We start from the raw sequence: 21,130 nt of genomic DNA, 5'->3' as shown, positions 1-21,130 counted from the left end.
GCTCCCAGGGACAGACCAAATTGTGCAATGGGATTGCTGCATTAACCCCGCATGTGCTGGGCTCAGGGTGATGTGGCTGGTGTTGGGTCCTGCCCTGTAGCTGTGGCCCCAAATAATTTCTGCTCCCATCCCCCTGCTCAATCATTGATTTAACAGCCTGAAATCCTTGCTGTCCTCAGGGCAGGTAGCGCTTCGCCCACCCACTGCCCCTGCCTTGACCTAGAGATGCCCCCCAGGCAGTAGGGGAAGGCCCCAGCACTAAGAAACAGCCACCTCTGGGGAGAAACACAGCAGCTGACTAGCAGGCCTCCTCCCCAGCAGGGCAGGGCAGGGCAGGAGGGGAGGGGTTTTCTCTTGCTCACCCTGCAGGGGGCGCTGTGGACTCCAGCACTATCAGGGGAGGGGAGCCCGGGGTCGTCAGCACGCTCTAGCGCTCACCCATTCTGCTTCAGGGAGTCGTTCTGCCAGCCGGGCTGACCCAGGAGAGGCCAAGGGCCCCGACTCCCCTCCTGCCCAGCTCCTTGGGGTACTGACGAGCAGAGAACAGCGCCCCCTGCTGAGCCACGGCACCGCTGCCTGCCACTCTCCGGCTGTCCCTGCAGGTCTCCCAGCCAGGGCGGACCAGGTCTCCTCTGCTAAGCTTGGCCGGACCCCACCAGGATCACATGGTCCCACGGGCTGGGGCCCACTCACCGTTGTTGAGCTTGTACTCGGTCTGTTTACTGCTGCAGTCGGCTCGCACGCCATGGATCTCCACGCGCACGAAGGGGTCCACGATGGAGCTCTTCTTGTTGTTCAGCTTGGGGAGCTGCTGGGCCGTGATCACCTGCGGGGGGAGGCGGGTTTAGAGCGGGGGGGGGATGGGCCCCTCACTTGATGCACCATCACCCTCCCTGGGGAAGCTGGAACAGGGGCCCCAGCAAAGCTGGCCTAGGCGTGGGGGATGGGAACAGGCTGAGCAGTGCCCGGGCCTCCGGCACTGGCAGCTCTGAGCCTGCTGGGACCACAGTCCCTCCCCCGGCACACGCTCCTCGCACACCCACCAGCCATGTGACACGGGCACTTACACACCCCTGCTGCACACGCACCCGGCACAGCCCCTGCAGACACCCGCCCACGCATGCCCCACCCCTGCACCTTGACCAGCAGCAGGGTGGCTCTGGGGCCGGGCCCTCGCCCACTCTCGGGGTCGAAGGAGGCCTGGCGGCTCCGCAGGAAGCTGGGCTTCAGCACGTAGCCGCAGCGCCCGTTCACCAGGAACCGCCCGTGGTTCAGATCCATCTCCCAGCCGGGGGTCTGGAAGTTGAGAGCCACTTGGAAAGGAAACACAGAGAGCAGGCGGGTTTATACAGGCAGGGTCCGGGGGAGCTGTGAACACGGGTGGGGGCTGGTGGTGCCAGGGCAGGGTCCAGGGGAGCCATGTACATGGGCGGGGGGCTGGCGGTGCCAGGGCAGGGTCCAGGGGAGCCATGTACATGGGCGGGGGGCTGGTGGTGCCAGGGGAGGGGGATCCAGCATATATGGGTGGGGGCTGGTGGTGCCAGGGGAGGGGGAGCCAGCATATATGGGTGTGGGCTGGTGGTGCCAGGGGAGGGTCCAGGGGAGCCATGTACACGGGTGGGGGCTGGAGGTGCTGGGGAGGGGGAGGGGAAGGGGGAGCCGACATACTGGCCTGGAGCCAGGAGGCCATTCTGGGCCCAGAGGTTTCCCTCGGGGCCCCCTGCCCGCCCGTCACTGCTCACAGGGGCTGTGTGACCCGCCCCGTGCGAGAGCTCCAGTCACCCCGCGTGGGATGAGCACAGCCTGTCGCCGCGTGGCCTTTGGGGGGCGGCTGCTGCGGCTCACGGCAGGGCCCATGTCGGTGCCCCAGGCCTAGCAGCTCTCCCGTGAGTCCCCTTGGGCTGGAGGGCTGGATCTGCGCCCACAGGACGGGAGGGTGACATGGAGCAGAGCCCTTGTCCTGGATTGCAGACAGTCACGGGGCCATGCCCTGGCTAGGCCCTCAGGGACACTGGCCAGGAAGGTTCCATGAGAACCAGCAGGTGGCACCCTTCCCTTAACACCCATCCCAACTCCTTCCCGTGAGGGGCTGTGCCTGGTGCCCCATTCAGCCCCCTCCCCAGTAACCCTCACTATGGCCTTTTCGGGTCCCTCCCCTCTCTGCACAGCACAAAGGAGGCCAGTATCATTATTCCCGTGCTACAGATGGGGAAACTGAGGCATGGGGGGGGCTTCTCACCTAGCTGGCAGCCGGCGTTCCACATCTCCTGGGGGTTGTAGTTTGAAGAGTTCATCTTCAGCCCCAAGGGGTAGATGCGGCTCAGGTGCCGGGCGTTGTACCGGACCAGGCCGTTCCCTGCAGCAGGGGAAAGCAGCTGCCTGTTAGCGGGGCTGAGAGTGCGGGTCAGCTCCTCCCTGGACTACCAGAGCCAGGCAGAGTGAGCCCGTATCGCCCAGCTGGGGCTGCTGGCCAGGTCAAGAGACCAGTGATCTTGGGAGCCCAACAGAAGACACCTGAGATTGTGCAGCTGCGAGCAGGAGCTCCTTGGGGCAGGGATCGTCTGGGCCCTGTGTCTGTACAGCACCTGACACAGATGCCCTTAACAATCAGGCGGCCAGTTTTCAGGAAATGCTGAGCCCGAGCCCTCCGGCCCTTTTGGAACATCTCGGCTGCTAGCTGCAGTGCTGGGCCAGGCCAGTGCCCCGGACGGGTCTCTGCAGGGTCCCCTCCCCTTCCCCAGCACAGCTCAGAGCAGAGGGATGAAAAGCATCCAGGGAAGAGGAGAGCTCCCCACTACTGCAGCAGGTCAGCTCCGTGCTCAGACCGCAGGAAGCCTGCTGGGTCCATGGGTCCCAGGCCTGCCTGACCCCAGCTCACTGCAACCAGATCCGGTCTAACCCAGCTCCCTCCGATCTAGTGTCTGAGCTCCTATTTCAGCTCAGTGCAATCCACCCCATCTAATGCACTGGATCCCAGTCTGACCCAGGCCAGCCTGCCCCACGGAGCCCAGTCTGACCCAGGGCAGAACACCACGAGGATCCAGGCCAGCCCAGTGCGACCCAGTGCGACCCAGTGCAGCCCAGCCTGCCTGCCCCTCCCCCAACCTTACCTGACTCCTTGATGAGCTTCCTGGCCTTCCTCTCGCTGAAGGAGGACATCTGCCCGGGCTGCTGGCTCCTGAGGGCCTGCTCCAGGCTCTGGAAGGGGACGGCCTGGCAGTACACCACCAGGTCGGAGAGCTCCTGGGAGAGCTGCGCGGCGTCCTTCGCCTGCCGGGAGCACACACAGCGATGGGGTCGCTGCTGCAGCCGCTCTCCCCAGGACGTCCCGCCAGCAGCCCTCAGCTGGGACCTTTCAGCACCTCGGGGGCTTAGCTGAGCCCCCGACTGTGTCCTGCTGGTGCTACGCCCCCCACCCAACATCCCGCTGCAGGTGCTGGGCACCCAACTCCCCTCAGCGTCCACGTGAGCGCAGGGAGCTGAGCACCTCCCAGGCCAGGGCCCTCCGAGAGAAACCCCAGTGAGCACCGAGAGTGGCCCTCGTGCCAGGCGACGGGGCCCAGGGACCCATGGCAGCAGCGGGCAGAGGACTGGGGCCCGCTAGGGGTGAGTCTCCTGGGGGAGGGGGAGGCAGGAGGGGCTCAGCTAGGAGTCGGCAGCCCTCAGTCCTGAGAGACGCCAGCTCAGGCCTGGCCATGGGGCCAGCCACCCGGCCAGGACAGCAACAGAGCACCGGCCCTAAGACGCGCCAACCCCACCCCAACCTGGGCCCAGGGGGCAGCCCCGTTCAGACATGCAGTGCGGTGCAAGAGGGGACGGGGTCAGTCCTACTGTCCCACCCAGAGACCTGCCGGGAGCACTCACCTGGGGCGGCCTGATCTCCTGCAGCGAATGGGACGACTGGAAGAGAACAGAAAGTGTCGTTTCAGGAGTGGGGGGAGTAGAAAGCAGCAGTCTCCGGCCCTGCCCGAGGCAGTGGGATGGGAATACTGCACGCTTTGCCGCTGCCCTCACAGCCACGGGTCGCCGGCCCTGGGATTCCCTCCACCAGCTCCTGGCCCGGCCGAGTCCACAGCCCCCGGCCAACAACTGCCCCGGCTCCATGAGCTCCCTTCTCCCCAGCCAGCCTGCACCGCAGCCCCCACCTTTACAGACCCTCCCCAGACAGCAGCCAGGCCACCCACCCCTGCGGTGCACCGCGCTCAGCAACCCGGCCCAGCAGTGGGACAGGGAGCAACAGACTCCAGATGAACCAGCAGGAGGGTGTGGCCTGGCCAGGCCATTAACCCCCCGAACCGGAAAACCCCATGGCACCTTTCATGGCCCTACGTGCTAGCACCTGGGGTTTCTGTCTGAGCCGAAGACAGCAGCACAGCGCCCCCTGGCACTCGCCCAAGGCATTGTGCCAGCGGGGGCTCTGCGGGAAAAGCCCCATCTACCACCACTTCCTGGGAACGTAGATTCAGCCCCAAGCCACAGGAACAAAGGTGAGTAACCGGCATTGCTCCCTGCAGACAGCAGATCCTACAATCAGTAGGGAAAGCAGCCGCCTCTCCCTGCAGGGAGCGGGAGCTTATTCCGTCGCGCCTACGAGGGCTTTCCAAAGCCCAGGAAGTTGGATCCTGCGCCAGCCCAGGTGATTGACGCCCTGCGACAGGTCGGGGAGTAAGACTGGGACAGGAGGCTATTCCAGAGCAGTTGTACATGCACAGAGCTGGCCGGAAGGGACTGATCTGGGACAGGGCAGCCGGGCAGCCCCCGAGGCTCAGAACAGTTCACAGCCACTCCGGCTCGTCTGTCCTGAGGAGAGCCAGTCGGGAAGTTTCCCCCAGAATGAATTTCCAACAGAAAATCCCCTTTCCACAAAATGGAAATTTTCCATAGGAAAAATGTCCATTTTGCCCACCCCTCAAATCCGCCCCCCTCAGCAAAATAGCAATGCGGCTCTGCACTGCCCGCCACATGGCGTCTCCATTTCACCTTCTCCCTGCAGAAAATGAAATTGACAAGAGCCATCCAGGCGAGCTGGCAGAGGCTGTGCGCCCAGTTCTCTGCCTGTCCAGCAGCCGGGGGGGGGGGGGGGGGGAAGGTGGGGAAGCCGAGGTCTGGTCTACACTACACTCCTCACTCCTGCTGGCACAGCTGTGTCGGCTAGAGGTGTGAGAAAACCACCCCACAACTGACACCGCTATGCCTGCAAAACCCGCAGTGGAGACGCAGCCCTGGTCTGCACAGCGAGCGTCATCCATGGAGGTGGTGTTACTGCCCGGGCAGAACTCCTCCCTCCCTCTGTCTGCACGAGGGGCCTAGGCCTGCCCAGTCTCTGTAGTGGAGATGTGGTCTGAGAACGGGGCAGCCCCTGGTCAGCGCCTGTCAATTTCACTTTCTGCCAGCAGGGCACCAGCGCAATTGACAAGAGCCAGCCAGGCAGCTGAAACCTTCCTGCGGTTCTCCTGAAAGGGAATTTTCTGGAAATCCGGCCATGGGGCAGGGGCAGCTACACACAGGGCAGCTTTCTTGGGAGTAGGTGGGTGAGGGAGAGGGAGAGAGATCCCCACCGAGAGGCAGCGAACGTGGTGTCTATCTCAACACTGAGGCCGGGGAGAAGGCAGCGAACTGGCTGCAAGCCCCCCTGTACCCTTTTCATGGTGGCTTTGAGATCTCAGGGGTGCTGCCAGCCCGTCCCAGGGGGCTGTCGCCCCCCAGGTTCCAGCTGAGCTGGGGTCACGCACCAAAGCTTTGGCTTCAGTGCCGCACCCGATCTCTCTGTGCCCTGCGGACGGATGGCGGGTGCCTGCCTGGTGCAGCAGCACAATCCGCAACACTTGGGGGCCAGCCCCGAGTTCTGGGACCCCGCAGTCCCACCAGGGGCTGGTCCACGTTACCCCCTTACCCTCCTGCGCTCTCTCCGCAGCACCCTCTCCTCTTCCTCCTCCTCCTCCTCCTCCTCGGGGTTGTCGGAGAGGAAGCTCATGTTTTCGGGGTCACACACCAGGTCTGGCAGCTTCTTCCCTTTCACCAGGATCTTCCCTTTCAGTTGCTGCAGGAGAAGACAGCCCATGTCAGAGCTCTGCCCCCTGCCCAATGCCTTCCCTTCCCAGGGCTGGCTGCCCCACCGTGCGGTCCAAGGAGCCCAGGGGGCAGGGGATGGAGGAAGGCAGCGCCCAGGGATGTCCATGTAATGAAAGAGTGTTACCTCTGGTGACGGGAGCTCCTTGGGGACCTGCCCATCCAGCGTCTGGGTCAGCAGCATGTCCCCCAAGATGGCCTTCATGTGCCGAACCATGGTCACCTGCTGCTCCGGCCCACAGTGATTCTCCAGGGACAGGATCACGGGGTACGAGGAGTGCTGGGGAGATGGAGTGGGGGTTAGGGACAGTGCCGCATGGGACTGGGCCCCGCCCCCTTCCAGGCAGGCCAGCCTAGGCAGGACACCGCAACAGGGTCCACAGACTGACACCAGCCCCCTGCTATGAGCTAAGCGTGGGATCCCACGGGCCGAGCTCTGGCCCTACTGATGTCAGGGGCAAAACTCCCACTCGTGTGGGTGGGAGCAGGGTTCAGCTCCACGGCTGGTGGTAACCAGGCAGCTGCGGACGGAGGGGCAAGAAGCACATTGGTGCAAACTCCAGTCCCCTCCTGCTGCGGCAGAGCTGGGCCCTGTGCCCTCCGCCAGCCCGCCACGGCGCTCACCTTGAAGGCGTAGTCCCGGATGATCTCGATGACGTCCCTGAAGAGGATCTTGGAGGTCAGGGTGTGGCCATGGTAGATGATGGGCTCCCCGTTGGAGCCCTCCCAGCAGTCCAGCTCCACGCAGCGGCAGCCCTCCATGAACGCCCTGACGGGGATGGCACAGTTCAGCCAGGGCTGGCACAGCAAACTGCCACCTCGTGTCCTTAGGACGAGTCCAGAGACTCCAGCGCAGCTGGGCCCTGAGCCTCCCCAGGCAGCCCTGGCCTGGCCCCTGCCCTGTGGTCATGATGCTCTCCCAGAGAATGGCTCCCCCCCGAGTTTGGCTGTTAACGCTGAGCTAGTGAGGGGCCTGATCCTCCATCGACATCCTGCTTTACCCTGCCGGGAGCCTGGTGTAGGACACAGCTCGGAGCAGTCTGAGTAGGGCCTGGATATGGCGAGGTGCTTTGCAAACAGGTCCTGTATGACAGGCTCCAAGTGGGCAGCGGAAAGGCAAAGCACTGGGAGGGTGGGCTTGGCTTGCTTAAGGCTAAGGGGAGATGGAACTGGGCAAGGAGTTTTAGAAGCCTATGGGAGGTTCAGAGCTATTCTGCTGACTCACCCTGCCTGCCAGATCAGGTGGGTCTCATTTAGCTCCAGTTCAGCACGGGACAGCTAGAGGAAGGGCCTGCCAGGAAAAAGAGCTAGCTCAGGAGGGAGCACAGCCCTGCTTCAGGGATTTGTCTTAGGGGTAAGAACAAAGGCAAACCCTGGCACGGGGAGGGTAGAACTTGTAGCACAGTGTGGGGCTTAGCCATTGCCAGAAAGTGAGAGTGGGGTCTCACTGGAGCATGTCAGGGGGGAGGGATAGCTCAGTGGTTTGAGCATTGGCCTGCTAAACCCAGGGTTGTGAGTTCAATCCTTGAGGGGGCCACTTAGGGAACTGGGGTAAAAATCTGTCTGGGGATTGGTCCTGCTTTGAGCAGGGGGTTGGACTAGATGACCTCCTGAGGTCCCTTCCAACCCTGATATTCTATGAGGTGCAGGTGGAGGGGGAGAGAGAAAGAGAGAGATACAGTTACCCTGTGGAACTCACTGCTGCAGGATGTTAGTGGAGTAAATCACTTTGTGCCAAACCCTCATCTCCAAATACCAGGGCTGGTGCAGGAGGGACACAGGGAGCCCTCCCCATTGTGCCCAAAATCAACCAGCAGCTGCTCCTGCAGCCTCAGGGTTACAGTTCCCTCTGCCCCTGTTGCACTGCTCCCCTCCACTGGGGGTTTGACAGGCGGATATCCACCCCGGAGTCACCTGCAGGGGGAGCCCCACAGAGCTGTGCTCTCTGACAAGCCTCCTATTATGCTGCATTCAGGACACAGGCCCCATAGACACCAACATCAATGGAAAAAAAGAATCTGCAGCAAGCAGCACTTGCTGGGATAAAAGTGACAAGACCTCTTAGCCCTCATGCTTCAGGGCACAGGCTGATCCCTGGCTGGGGTCAGGCAGGAATTCCTGCAGATGAATATTGTCAGACAGTCAGAGACGTATCCCTTCTGGGGAAGCGCCCAGCATGGCTGTTGGCCACCAGTGCTGCTCTGCTTCAGCAGGACCAGGCCTATGCTCTAGTCTAGGCCACCTCTCTGCCATGGCAAAGATGACCCCCATGCTGGCACACCTCCCTCCAGATGGGTCTCGATACCCCCCGACCCTGCCAGTTCCCCATGTTCTGCCCGGCCCCCTTACCTGATGTAGGCTTCTGTGCTGCTGGCCCCCCCGATCTGATTGTCGGTCAGGTAGGTGTTGTGGGAGGTGGAGATGAAGTAATGGCAGAGGGGCTGGCTCATGTCCTGGTAGACGTTGGCGTGCTCCTGGTTCAGGATGTCACCAGCCGCAGACAGCAGGTACATCATGAACCCATCCAGCATCATGCGGTCATGCTGCTTGGCTGCAGGGACCACATTTCCAGGGGCTCTTTAAAGGCTCCACCCCAGATTTTGGGTCTAGTGTCCGCACAGGGCAACGTGTCCATGCCGGGAATTTCAGGCTGTCGAAGCCTCTCACCCCAATTTGGAACCCTCAGGGGTTAGAGCCTGGGAGTCCTGATTCGACCCTGGCTGGGACAGGGATTCTGGGCGCTAAAGTAGGGGCTGGGGTGGCAGGAATCCCAGGCCCTGTGCCCAGCTCCATGAGGGGGTGTGTCTGTACCAGCCAGAGCTTGGCACTAGGACCTGGGTTCTCTCTGGCTCTGCTGCAGTCTCACTGTGCGGCCTTGGACATGTCCCCTCACCCACTCTGTGCCTCAGTTTGCCCAGCTGTATCGCATTCCCCGCTCGCGCACACTCTGGCGCCATGTCCCTCCCATGGGGCGTAGACTAGGAAGCAGTGAAAAGTGCTGGGGTTGAGATCAGGTACAGGCTGGGGGGTGATTTCTGTCAGCCGTGCATTCGCTGAGAGCTCTGTCATGGGGCCTCAATTTGTCCAGCTGTCTATGCGTTTCTAATGTCCGGATCAGCATCTACCCCAAGGAGGCACAGCCCCAGAGTCCTCTGCCCCAGCCATGGCTGGTGTCTGGATCTCGAGTTAGCAGCAATGGAGCCACTGGAGAGTTTTACAAATCTAGGCTGAGATTGCCTAACGCTGCTGCCGTGCCAGCTCCCCGAGGCAGCCCCCAGGCCCTTCACCACCCCCGCCTCAGGCCACTTGGTTTCCTTTTCCTTATTGCTCATCAGCCGTCCTAGACACAATTGTTTACCAATCGCCCTGGGCAGGGTCAGACGCAGCCTGAGTTAGCCCAGCTGGCGAGGGTGGAGTCCGGGGGCATTCAGGGGTCAGGACAGGAAGTGAGGCACCCTGTGCCAGCGGGGAGCACACTCGGTCTGAGAGGAACAGGAAAGATGCGAGAGACACAATCAGGGAATGCTGGAGTGGGGCTTCTGGGATTGCTTCAGCTACGATTAGCATAACGAAGCGCTGCCAAACCACATGCAAAACCTCAGCAGAGTTCCCTTACCCGCGGATGTGGCTCCGCTGACCACAGTGGAATTACCCCTGATTTGCCCCCCCCCCCCGGTAAACTACAGCACAGTTGGGCCACTGGAATCTCCCTCAGTTCTAGCCCTATTGCGTGACTGGCCCCAGCTGTGTCATGGGCTGCAGCAAAACCCTGGGTCTAAACTCCCCTGGGCTCAGAGGAGGTTCAGATGTGGGTCTACAGCCCCAGTGCAACCGTGCTCATAACATGGGAAATCCAGAGAAAATCCCAGCGCAGTCAGTCCCTGAGCGCCGCACCACGGCAAACCAACAGCGGAGAGGGCAAGGGCAGGCTAGGGCGCAGTGTGCATTGGTGCAGAGGGACTGGAATCTCAAGGCCTCAGATATGCTGGAGCTTGTCCCACAACAAAGATCTTTTCTCCGGCTCTCCGGTTCTATGAGCGCTTTTGCAGGGGCTGGGATGCAAAATATGGAGGTTCGGATCCGAACCTCCTCGGAGACCAGGGATGTGTATTGCTGCAGCCCTGTTTACACAGCCACAGAGTTCGGGCAAGTTAGCTAGTAGTCGGGTAAAGCTGGCTGCAAAACGTGCATGGCTGAGACCGCGCAGACAAGGCCGAGAAGGGGCAGTGTTACCCCAAGGGTTCCCAGCCTCTGCCTGGCAGCATAGAACGGCTCCCAGCCCGGAAAGTCCAGCTGCCTCCGGGCCCGATCTCAGCCCCCGCAGTCTGGATCGTCCATGGGCGCTCCTGCCCGCCCAGCCCACGACAGCTCCTCACAGTCACAGAGGCACAGAGGTAAAGCCAGAGGGGCCACCAGGGCAGGGGCCACCAAGCCCTCCCAGCCCCCACACACTGAAACGAGACCAACGTCAATGAACTAGTGTGTGCCACAGGCCGAGACCGGGAGCTGAGGGCACCAGGCAATGGTGCAATGGCAGGGGAATGATGAAGTGAGACACACCCGGATAATCCTGCCAGTGACCCCCCCATGCTGCAGGGGCAGGCGAACCCCCCCGCAGGACCCCACTTACACTTCCTCACTGTGATCGCACAGCACGGCCCTCCAGGCTCTCCGAGCCGCACTGGACCCAGACGGGCTCCCAGGAGGAGGCCTGGCGGAGTTCAGGGGTGTTCGCACAGGGCTGGCGCCTGGCCCTGTCTAGCTGAACCAGCCGTTCCAGACAGAGGGGCCAGGCGGAGCCGACCCAGCCCTGAGGTTCGGGGTGTCCTGGGCCAAGGCAGGGCTGCTTTGGGCCACTCAGTACCAGAGAGAGAAGAACTCACGCCCGAGGCTGCGAAGCAGGGACCAGGGGTGTTCTGATGCTGCGGGGTGATCCTGGCGCCGGTGCTGCAGCCTACGACCCGCTGCACCTGGGAGGGGGCTCCCCTGCGGCCCCACACCTGCTAGACCAGTTAGACCCCACAACCATCTCCGGCCAGTTCCAGCCAGTTCAGGGAGGGGCTGCCAGGCTGGGCTCTGGGGATGCCTTCTGGGGCAGGCCCTGCTCCCCACCATCGCACTGGCTTTCTGCCCATTGCACCGGCCTCTGCTCCTGACCCTGCTGCTCCATCCCTCACCGTTCCCCTTCAATCCAGGCCTGATTTCTGCCCCCACTTGCCCCAGCTCGGGTTAGCCCATCACACCCACGGGGCAGGCCAGCCAGGTTGTATAGCACCTTTGACGGGATTAACCCTCACCACCCCCCTGACAGGTGGGGAAACTGAGGCACAGAGCGAGGCCCTGACTCGTCCAAGGTCTTGCAGCGAGTCAGTGGCAGAGCCAGGGACAGAACCCAGAAGTCCGACTGCCCGTTCCCCTGTTGTAACCACCAGAGCTTCCCCCCAGGACACGGGAAAGAACCAGGTGTCCTGATGCCCAGCCCGCTGCTATAACCACTAGACCACGGCTCCGTCTGTCGGGGCTGCAGAACGGAGCTAAGCAGCTGCCCCCGGAGGCAGAAGAACCTGCAGACACTGACATTCGGGTGTGCACAGAAAACCGACGTTTGTTAATCAGGAGCGGCAATGGGGTTTGGACCCGCCCTGAGACCCGGGAGCGGCTCCACCGTGCGCCATCAGGAGTCCCCGTGTCGCACAGCTGGGAACCCCCATGGAAACCCGCCCTGCCAAGGCTCTTCCCTCTGTGAGCTGAGTTTGTCAATTCTCAGCCCAGCTTCTACTGGGCCATGCAGAACCAACCGCCACGGCGCAGGGTACCAGGCCCAAGGACTGAAAGGCCACAGAGACTGTATCCGCCTCTCCTTCCTGGATGGCTCTTTGCAGGGTCGGACGAGGCACAACGGCCCCCGAGGGAGCCCTGCAGCGGAACAGGGGCTAGAGCACCAAGCTCTGACCGCTGGGGCTCGCGGGGGGACCTACCTTTCTCGCTGAGCTCATAGGTCTGGATGATCCGGTGGGCGTGCGCCAGGTCGGCCGCCTCGCCCTGGTCCTGCAGGAAGGCCCCCAGCTCCTTGGCCGACAGCACAAAGTCCTGCCCCGAGTAGCGGTGGAACAGCTCCTCCAGCTCGGGCCGCTTCATCAGCAGGGTGCAGAACTCCTCGATCTCGTGCTCCTCCAGCCGGTCGTTGCTGGACTTGTCGCACTCCTGGGGGACGGGAAGCCCAGGCTCAGATGCAGCGAACAGCCCCTGCAGCCCTTGTGCCGTGACCTGGGCTCAGAGCGGGGCCGCTGGAGCCCCACGTGCCCTGCCCGAGGGAAAGGGGCTGGGGCCTGGACCGGACACAACCACACCGCTGGGTGCTGGGAGAGGAGCCTGGCGGGTCTAGGGCACTTGCAGCCTGATGTCCTTACAGCCACGCAGCCCTGGGAGGCAGGGCAGCGCCCCCCTTCCCCCCGGCTCAGAGGGGGAACTGAGGCACCGAGAGGCTACATGCCTGCGCAAGGCACACAGGGAGTCTGTGGCAGAGCAGGGCCTCGAACCCAGGTGCCCTAGGCCAGTGCCCTAATCACCAGCCCATCCTTCCTCCGCCTGGTTGCCAGGTGCCCACATCGCTAGAGAGTCAGCCAGGGCCAGAGTCTGAACTGCCCTCCACCCTCGGGGCACCTCACAGGCTGGAGCAGGGCTGGGGGGGGGGGGCATCTGCCCTCCTGCTGCCAGGGCATCCCTGCTGTGCAGATCCACAGGCCTTCGGGCCCCTGGACAGCCACTCAGGTACCTTCCCCTCCCCCCCCCGGGGGCTGATCCGATGCCCCCCAGCTCTTCTACTGACTCAACCGGCACTGGCCCAAGCCCCAGTTCCCCCCCCCAGGGGAGCAGCCCAGCGCCCGCAGCAGGGAGGGGGTCTGTCAGGCCGCTGGGTACTAGAGAGGGAAGGGGCCCAAGATCCTATTGACAGCGACGTGCCCAGGGCAGCAGCACAACAGGCCCTGCTGGGACCATGGGAGCTGCAGGTCAGGACCGAGCGGCACCGGCAGAGCCCCGGACTGGAGCAGCAGAGGGTGCTGGGGTCAGGCAGGGCTGAGGGGCACTGGCAGAGCTGGGCAGGGTCTCAGGGCCGGAGGAGCCGGGGGGCTGCAAGGCCCCGCTGAGGGGCACAGGCAGAGCCGGGCAGGGTCTCAGGACCGGAAGAGCCGGGGGCTGCAAGGCCCCGCTGAGGGGCACTGGCAGAGCCGGGCAGGGTCTCAGGACCGGAAGAGCCAGGGGGGCTGCAAGGCCCCGCTGAGGGGCACTGCCAGAGCCGGGCAGGGTCTCAGGGCCGGAAGAGCCGGGGGGCTGCAAGGCCCCGCTGAGGGGCACTGGCAGAGCCGGGCAGGGTCTCAGGGCCGGAAGAGCCGGGGGGCTGCAAGGCCCCGCTGAGGGGCACTGGCAGAGCCGGGCAGGGTCTCAGGGCCGGAAGAGCCGGGGGGCTGCAAGGCCCCGCTGAGGGGCACTGGCAGAGCCGGGCAGGGTCTCAGGGCCGGAAGAGCCGGGGGGCTGCAAGGCCCCGCTGAGGGGCACTGGCAGAGCCGGGCAGGGTCTCAGGGCCGGAAGAGCCGGGGGGCTGCAAGGCCCCGCTGAGGGGCACTGCCGGAGCTGGGCAGGGTCTCAGGACCGGAAGAGCCGGGGGCTGCAGTGAAGTGCAGCAGCAGAGCTGTATGAGGATGTTGCCCACGCCCTGCCCACGCCTCTGTAACCAGAGCTACCCGTCTGCCTGTACAAACACCACACAAGGGCCACCTAATCTGGGGAGGGGCACAGCACAGAGCAGCCTGCCAGCCGTGCCCTGTTTAGCTCCTGGGACTGGCATTTCCACAGCAGCTAGGAGTGCCGGAGCTGGGTGGGGGCAGGCGGGGTCTTTGCTGCCTGGCTGTTCAGTTCTGGAGCGAGTTCTGTGCAGCTGCACGGAGGGCCGGGCTGGGGGGTGTATCAATAACCTCACAGGTGGTGGTAGATGAGAACTCGCCAGGAACTCCCGCCACCCCAGAAATGCGGGCGAGTCCGCGGCCCAGTCTAACCTGCCTGCTGGCTGTCAGAACTGGCCTGACACCAGGTGCCGCATCCTAGGACAGCCTCAGGAGTTTCCTAGGAAGAAGCCTGATCTGATGGTCAGAGCTGGGGAGCCAGGATGCCTGGGTTCTCCTCCTGCCCAGGAGGAGAGAAGCTCCATGCTCAAAGCAGGGGTATTACAATGTCCTACAGCTGCGGGAACTTGGAGGAAGTGACTGACCCAAGGTCATGCAGTGAGTCAGTGGCAGAGCAGGGAACAGAGCCCAGGGCTGTATCTGCACGGAGCCCCTTGCACACCCCGTCCACCAGCCCTGCAAAGTCGGCTCCGTCCGTGCTGGCGCTCGTACCAAGCAGGCGGGTTTACAGCCTGGCACTCGGCGACCTTTGGGCAGAGCGCTCAGCCCTTGCAGCTCTCCTGGCCCTCGCCCACTGGGGCTGGGCTCCAGCTGCTGCGTTTGGAGCCGGGCTCGGATTTCGGGGCACCCAAGTGCATGGGTGGAAGTTCCTCTCTGCTCTAGTGCCTAACCCACCATGCTGTGCCCAGGCAAGCCCTGCGGGGAAGGGGCGCTGCCGCACCTCTCCCAAGAGCAGCACTGAAGCCTGGAGGCTGCACAAGTCACCCTGGGGAACCTGCCCTGCTAGTCCGTGCAGAGCGGCCCAGAGCCAGCTGCACCCCCAGCCCAGGCTGCTGCGCTTGGGGCCAGCACCAGGTGAGGCGCTAATTTTAGCCGGCCTGCCAGACAGGCTTTGGCATCAAGCACACACCCCTGCAGGCAGCAGCAGCCCGCCCGCCCAGCGGGACGGCAGGCCCCAAACACAGTGCGGGGGTGCAGCAAGGGGACCCAGGAGGGACCCTCTGCAAAGTGGGGACGTGATACTGACCCTCCCTTGGTAAATCCCCCGGAGAGCTCCAGATGGATGGGGCTCTGCAAGTGCAAAGCAAGGGGCCCTGGCCATCGGCCCAAGGACAGACCACCCCAGGGTGCTGCGGCCAGTGGTGGAAATTCCCCGCTCCTGCCGCTTGTTTCCACAGGCCCCGCCGCGCTAAAGCAGCTGCTCTCAGCTGATGAACAGGTGGCTCCATGAGAAGCAGGGGGGTGCTGAGCGAGAACATGGAGATGGGGGGGGCCACGCTCCAGCCCTCTGACCCAGGTCTTAAGACGCTTCTTGCCATTGCCCCCCGGTGTCCAGGCCCCGCTGTGCTCAGGCTGTCTTCGCCAGCAGAAACGTGGTGGGGCTGGGCTGGGGGCTCAGGGCAGGCTCTGGCCTGGAGGGGAAGGGTGGATGTGTGGCCACGGTGCTGGACGAGGACACAGGAGACTGGCGCTCAGTTCCTGGCTCTGCCACGGACTCAGTGGCATGACCTTGGCCAAGTCACACAGGCCTGAAGTTTCCCATGAGCTTGGCAGGTTCTGAGCCCTTGTAACTCTGCCGCCCCCCCCCCCCCCCATCAGCCTGGGCCTTTCCCCAGCCGTACAGTGGAGAGGGAGACTCCTCCCCCCCACCTGGTCTATGCTGAACACTGCTTCAGGGACCGACCGGGGGGTTCTCCCGTCAGCGGAGAGACCCGTCTCCCGAGAGGCTCCTCCCAGCAACATAGTGCCATCTACCCCAGGGCCTAGCTCAGTTCAACTGCGTCACTGGGGGGGGGATTTTCCAACCAGGCCCCAGACTGTGAGCTCCCCTTTGGAGCAGGGTCTGTCTCTCTCTGGGTCCGTGCAGCACCTGACACAACAAGGCCTGATCTTCAATGCCACAGCACATCTAGGTCCTGGGTTCAAATCTGCATCAGCTCAGTGGTTCCCATGTGCAGGCTGTCTTCTGGCCTCTGTGAGAGACGAGGTTGGTGGGTCCCTAGTGGACAAGTGTGCGGAATATCACAGCTTGGCAAACTCTCAGCAGAGGCCAGGGACTGACTGTGCCATAGAGAGGGACGTGCCCCCTGCGGAGCACCAGCTGGTCAGGGCGGGGGTGCCGCTAGGCCTGTGCCCCCAGTGATGCTGATCTCCAGCACTGCTGGGAATGTTATTTCTAACGGAGTTTAGTGCTGATGAAAGCAAGTGGCTGCTGTGGGTGGGTGCCTGAGAACTGCTGGGGGTGACTCTGGATTCAGACCCCCCACCTTCTCCCAAGCTGCGACAAGCTCCGCAGAGCAAGCTGTGATTCACTTCACAAACAGCATCTCGCTGGCTGTGTGACCAGTGCCCAGCCAGCAGGCCATGAAATTAAGTGACTTCGTCCTGCGAGACTCATCCAGGGTACGTCTCCACTGCAATGAAACACCGTGACTCAGGCTATGGGGCTGTTTAACTACAGTGTAGACACTTGGGCTTGGGTTGGAGCCCAGGCTCTGGGACCGGACGAGGGGCGACTGTAGGCCATCTGTGGCCACTGCTGACCTCACAGCTCTGATGCCCTGGCCAGATGCCAGACTGGGGAATTCCAAATTCCCCCAACGCTCTGTTGGAGACAGGATTCTCCTTCACTTGCTGTCCTAAACTTGGGCCGTGTATGCAGACTGTTGCCATGTTCCACCCCAGAGGTGGCTGCACTATGGTGGTCGGACTTAGTTCTCCCACATGTATTGCAGGATCAAACCTGGCCCTGGTGCAGCTGGTGACAGGTAAAAGGAGGGCTCCTGGCCCCGTTTGTCAGTACACGGACTGCGCTGCCACCTCCCCTGGGTAATAAACAGCCAACTGGACTGTAGATCCCAGCCCTGGCCACACACACGCACAGCTGCAGGCTGGAGCTTCCCGGCCTGAATCTCAGGAGCGGGTGTCGGGGTGAGTGGTGGCCCCGGCGGCAGGTCTAGGCCTTGAGGCCCCTCCCTCCTCCTTGGCTTTGTTTGTGATTCCAAGGAACAGGCTCCGTTCCTGGACGCTGCCCTGCCCACGCCCCGATCCCTCTCTCTTGACTTCTGGTTGCTCCTGAGCTCCTAATGGGACCCAGCTGTTCCTGGTGCTGCAGCCGTAGGTGGGGCTGGGAATGTGACCGTTGGAACAAGCTGCTCTATTCCATCCAGGCCTGTAGGGCCCACAGGCTGGCTGGGGTGGGGGGAAGCAGGGGAGGGCCCTGGCCCTGCAGCCTGTGATGAAGACACTCATGGGTGCACCAAGTCTGACTGTTCTCTGCCAGTGGGATCAGAGGCTCTGCCTCACTTGGCTTGGCTGGACTCAGACCTTGCTGTGGTGCTGGGCAAGCGTCCCCGTGTCCGACCCAGAGACCTCGATCCCAGACACTGACACTAGATCAGCAGCGGCCCCTCCCCCAGCCGGGTCAGAACTCTGCAGCCTGGGCCCATGCAGCCCTTGTCACATAGGGTCCTATGGGTGAGAGGCACAGGCTGGTGCCATCGCCTCTGTGATGCCCTCCCCAGGGCCAACCTTACAGGGGGGCACCGTGGTCAAGAGGCAAGGAGCGGGGTGGGCCTGGGGTGTGAGGCCATGGAAGGGAACTCAGGGCAATGGCGGGGAGGCAGCAGGACCCAGGGGTGATGGGGGGGAGAGGCAGTGGGGACCAGGGAGGACAGATGCGGAGCCCGGGGAGGCAGTGAGGGCCAGGGGTGATGGAGGGATGGGGGTTGGAGGAAGCAGCTGGGGCCAGGGACAGTGGAGGGATGGGTGGGGGGCAGGGCCAGGGCGATGGAGGGATTGGATGAATGGACTAGATTGCGGGCTAGATTGTTGGGCTCAATGGATAGTGATCAACGGCTCCATGTCTAGTTGGCAGCTGGTATCAAGCGGAGTGCCCCAAGGGTCGGTCCTGGGGCCGGTTTTGTTCAACATTTTCATTAATGATCTGGATGATGGGATGGGTTGCACCCTCAGCAAGTTCGCAGACACTAAGCTGGGGGGAGAGGTAGATATGCTAGAGGGTAGGGATAGGGTCCAGAGGGACCTAGACAAATTGGAGGATTGGGCCAAAAGAAATCTGATGAGGTTCAAAGACAAGTGCAGAGTCCCGCACTTAGGACGGAAGAATCCCATGGACTGCTACAGACTAGGGACCGAGTGGCTAAGCAGCAGTTCTGCAGAAAAGGACCTGGGGATTACAGTGGACGAGAAGCTGGATATGAGTCAGCAGTGTGCCCTTGTTGCCAAGAAGGCTAACGGCATTTTGGGCTGCATTAGTAGGAGCATTGCCAGGAGATCAAGGGATGTGATCATTCCCTTAAAGGGGCAAAAAACAAGGGAGATGTCATGCTAGGAGTCTACTACAGGCCACCTAACCAGGGGGAAGAGGTGGATGAGGCTTTTTTCAAGCAACTAACAAAATCATCCAAAGCCCAAGATTTGGTGGTGATGGGGGACTTCAACTATCCGGATATATGTTGGGAAAATAACACAGCGGGGCACAGACTATCCAACAAATTCTTGGACTGCATTGGAGACAATTTTTTATTTCAGAAGGTTGAAAAAGCTACTAGGGGGGAAGCTGTTCTAGACTTGATTTTAACAAATAGGGAGGAACTCGTTGAGAATGTGAAAGTAGAAGGCAGCCTGGGTGAAAGTGATCATGAAATCATAGAGTTTGCAATTCTAACGAAGGGTAGAAGGGAGAACAGCAAAATAGAGACAATGGATTTCAGGAAGGCAGATTTTGGGAAGCTCAGAGAGCTGATAGGTAAGGTCCCATGGGAATCAAGACTGAGGGGAAAAACAACTGAGGAGAGTTGGCAGTTTTTCAAAGGGACACTATTAAGGGCCCAAAAGCAAGCTATTCCGCTGGTTAGGAAAGATAGAAAATGTGGCAAAAGACCACCTTGGCTTAACCATGAGATCTTGCACGATCTAAAAAATAAAAAGGAGTCATATAAAAAATGGAAACTAGGACAGATTACAAAGGAGGAATATAGGCAAACAACACAGGAATGCAGGGGCAAGATTAGAAAGGCAAAGGCCCAAAATGAGCTCAAACTAGCTACAGGAATAAAAGGAAACAAGAAGACTTTTTATCAATACATTAGAAGCAAGAGGAAGACCAAAGACAGGGTAGGCCAACTGCTTAGTGAAGAGGGAGAAACAGTAACAGGAAACTTGGAAATGGCAGAGATGCTTAATGACTTCTTTGTTTCGGTCTTCACCGAGAAGTCTGAAGCAATGCCTAACATAGTGAATGCTAATGGGAAGGGGGTAGGTTTAGCGGATAAAATAAAAAAAGAACAAGTTAAAAATCACTTAGAAAAGTTAGATGCCTGCAAGTCACCCGGGCCTGATGAAATGCATCCTAGAATACTCAAGGAGCTAATAGAGGAGGTATCTGAGCCTCTAGCTATTATCTTTGGAAAGTCATGGGAGACGGGAGAGATTCCAGAAGACTGGAAAAGGGCAAATATAGTGCCCATCTATAAAAAGGGAAATAAAAACAACCCAGGTAACTACAGACCAGTTAGTTTAACTTCTGTGCCAGGGAAGATAATGGAGCAAGTAATTAAGGAAATCATCTGCAAACACTTGGAAGGTGGTAAGGTGATAGGGAACAGCCAGCATGGATTTGTGAAGAACAAATCATGTCAAACCAATCTGATAGCTTTCTTTGATAGAATAACGAGCCTTGTGGATAAGGGTGAAGCGGTGGATGTGGTATACCTAGACTTTAGTAAGGCATTTGATACGGTCTCGCATGATATTCTTATCGATAAACTAGGCAAATACAAATTAGATGGGGCTACTATAAGGTGGGTGCATAACTGGCTGGATAACCGTACTCAGAGAGTTGTTATTAATGGTTCCCAATCCTGCTGGAAAGGCGTAACGAGTGGGGTTCCGCAGGGGTCTGTTTTGGGACCGGCTCTGTTCAATATCTTCATCAACGACTTAGATATTGGCATAGAAAGTACGCTTATTAAGTTTGCGGATGATACCAAACTGGGAGGGATTGCAACTACTTTGGAGGACAGGGTCATAATTCAAAATGATCTGGACAAATTGGAGAAATGGTCTGAGTTAAACAGGATGAAGTTTAACAAAGACAAATGCAAAGTGCTCCACTTAGGAAGGAAAAATCAATTTCACACATACAGAATGGGAAAAGACTGTCTAGGAAGGAGTACGGCAGAAAGGGATCTAGGGGTTATAGTGGACCACAAGCTAAATATGAGTCAACAGTGTGATGCTGTTGCAAAAAAAGCAAATATGATTCTGGGATGCATTAACAGGTGTGTTGTGAGCAAGACACGAGAAGTCATTCTTCCGCTCTACTCTGCTCTGGTTAGGCCTCAGCTGGAGTATTGTGTCCAGTTCTGGGCGCCGCATTTTAAAAAAGATGTGGAGAAATTGGAAAGGGTCCAAAGAAGAGCAACAAGAATGATTAAAGGTCTTGAGAACATGACCTATGAAGGAAGGCTGAAAGAACTGGGTTTGTTTAGTTTGGAGAAGAGAAGACTGAGAGGGGACATGATAGCAGTTTACAGGTATCTAAAAGGGTGTCATGAGGAGGAGGGAGAGAACTTGTTCACCTTAGCCTCTAAGGATAGAACCAGAAACAATGGGTTTAAACTGCAGCAAGGGAGGTCTAGGTTGGACATTAGGAAAAAGTTCCTAACTGTCAGGGTGGTTAAACACTGGAATAAATTGCCTAGGGAGGTTGTGGAATCTCCGTCTCTGGAGATATTTAAGAGTAGGTTAGATAAATGTCTATCAGGGATGGTCTAGACAGTATTTGGTCCTGCCATGCGGGCAGGGGACTGGACTCGATGACCTCTCGAGGTCCCTTCCAGTCCTATAATCTATGATTCTATGATTCCCCTCTATTCGACGTTGGTGAGGCCACATCTGGAGTATCGCGTCCAGTTTTGGGCCCCACACTACAGAAGGGATGCGAACAAATTGGAGAGTCCAGCAGAGGGCACAGAAAATGATTAGGTGGCTGGGGCACATGACTTATGAGGAGAGGCTGAGGGAACTGGGATTGTTTAGTCTCCAGAAGAGAAGAATGAGGGGGGATTTGATAGCAGCCTTCAACTACCTGAAAGAGGTTCCAAAGAGGATGGATCTAGACTGTTCTCAGTGGT

At 60.2% G+C, this 21,130-nt stretch overlaps 1 protein-coding gene across 5 annotated transcripts in view; it reads right to left on the bottom strand.

Moving 5' to 3' along the window:
• LOC135977363 (1-phosphatidylinositol 4,5-bisphosphate phosphodiesterase delta-3-like) overlaps positions 1-21,130 on the bottom strand; it is a 55,679-nt gene that overhangs the window by 2,217 nt on the left and 32,332 nt on the right. For 3 of the 5 annotated variants that reach the window (XM_065577913.1, XM_065577916.1, XM_065577915.1), the window contains exons 5-14: positions 12,048-12,273; positions 8,419-8,620; positions 6,694-6,838; positions 6,197-6,349; positions 5,894-6,040; positions 3,866-3,900; positions 3,111-3,274; positions 2,240-2,356; positions 1,138-1,313; positions 694-826 (exon numbers count right to left, since the gene is read on the bottom strand). In XM_065577913.1, coding sequence (XP_065433985.1) covers positions 694-826; positions 1,138-1,313; positions 2,240-2,356; positions 3,111-3,274; positions 3,866-3,900; positions 5,894-6,040; positions 6,197-6,349; positions 6,694-6,838; positions 8,419-8,620; positions 12,048-12,273 — 1,498 coding nt within the window. Of the gene's footprint in view, positions 1-693; positions 827-1,137; positions 1,314-2,239; positions 2,357-3,110; positions 3,275-3,864; positions 3,901-5,893; positions 6,041-6,196; positions 6,350-6,693; positions 6,839-8,418; positions 8,621-12,047; positions 12,274-21,130 lie in introns of all 5 variants that reach the window. The other 2 variants (XM_065577914.1, XR_010594818.1) reach the window with 2 other exon arrangements.

Source organism: Chrysemys picta, chromosome 24 (genome assembly GCF_011386835.1).
Source record: "Chrysemys picta bellii isolate R12L10 chromosome 24, ASM1138683v2, whole genome shotgun sequence".
NCBI lineage: Eukaryota > Metazoa > Chordata > Testudines > Emydidae > Chrysemys > Chrysemys picta.
Note: the sequence above shows the minus strand (reverse complement) of the source record. Positions and strands in the feature narration are given on the sequence as shown.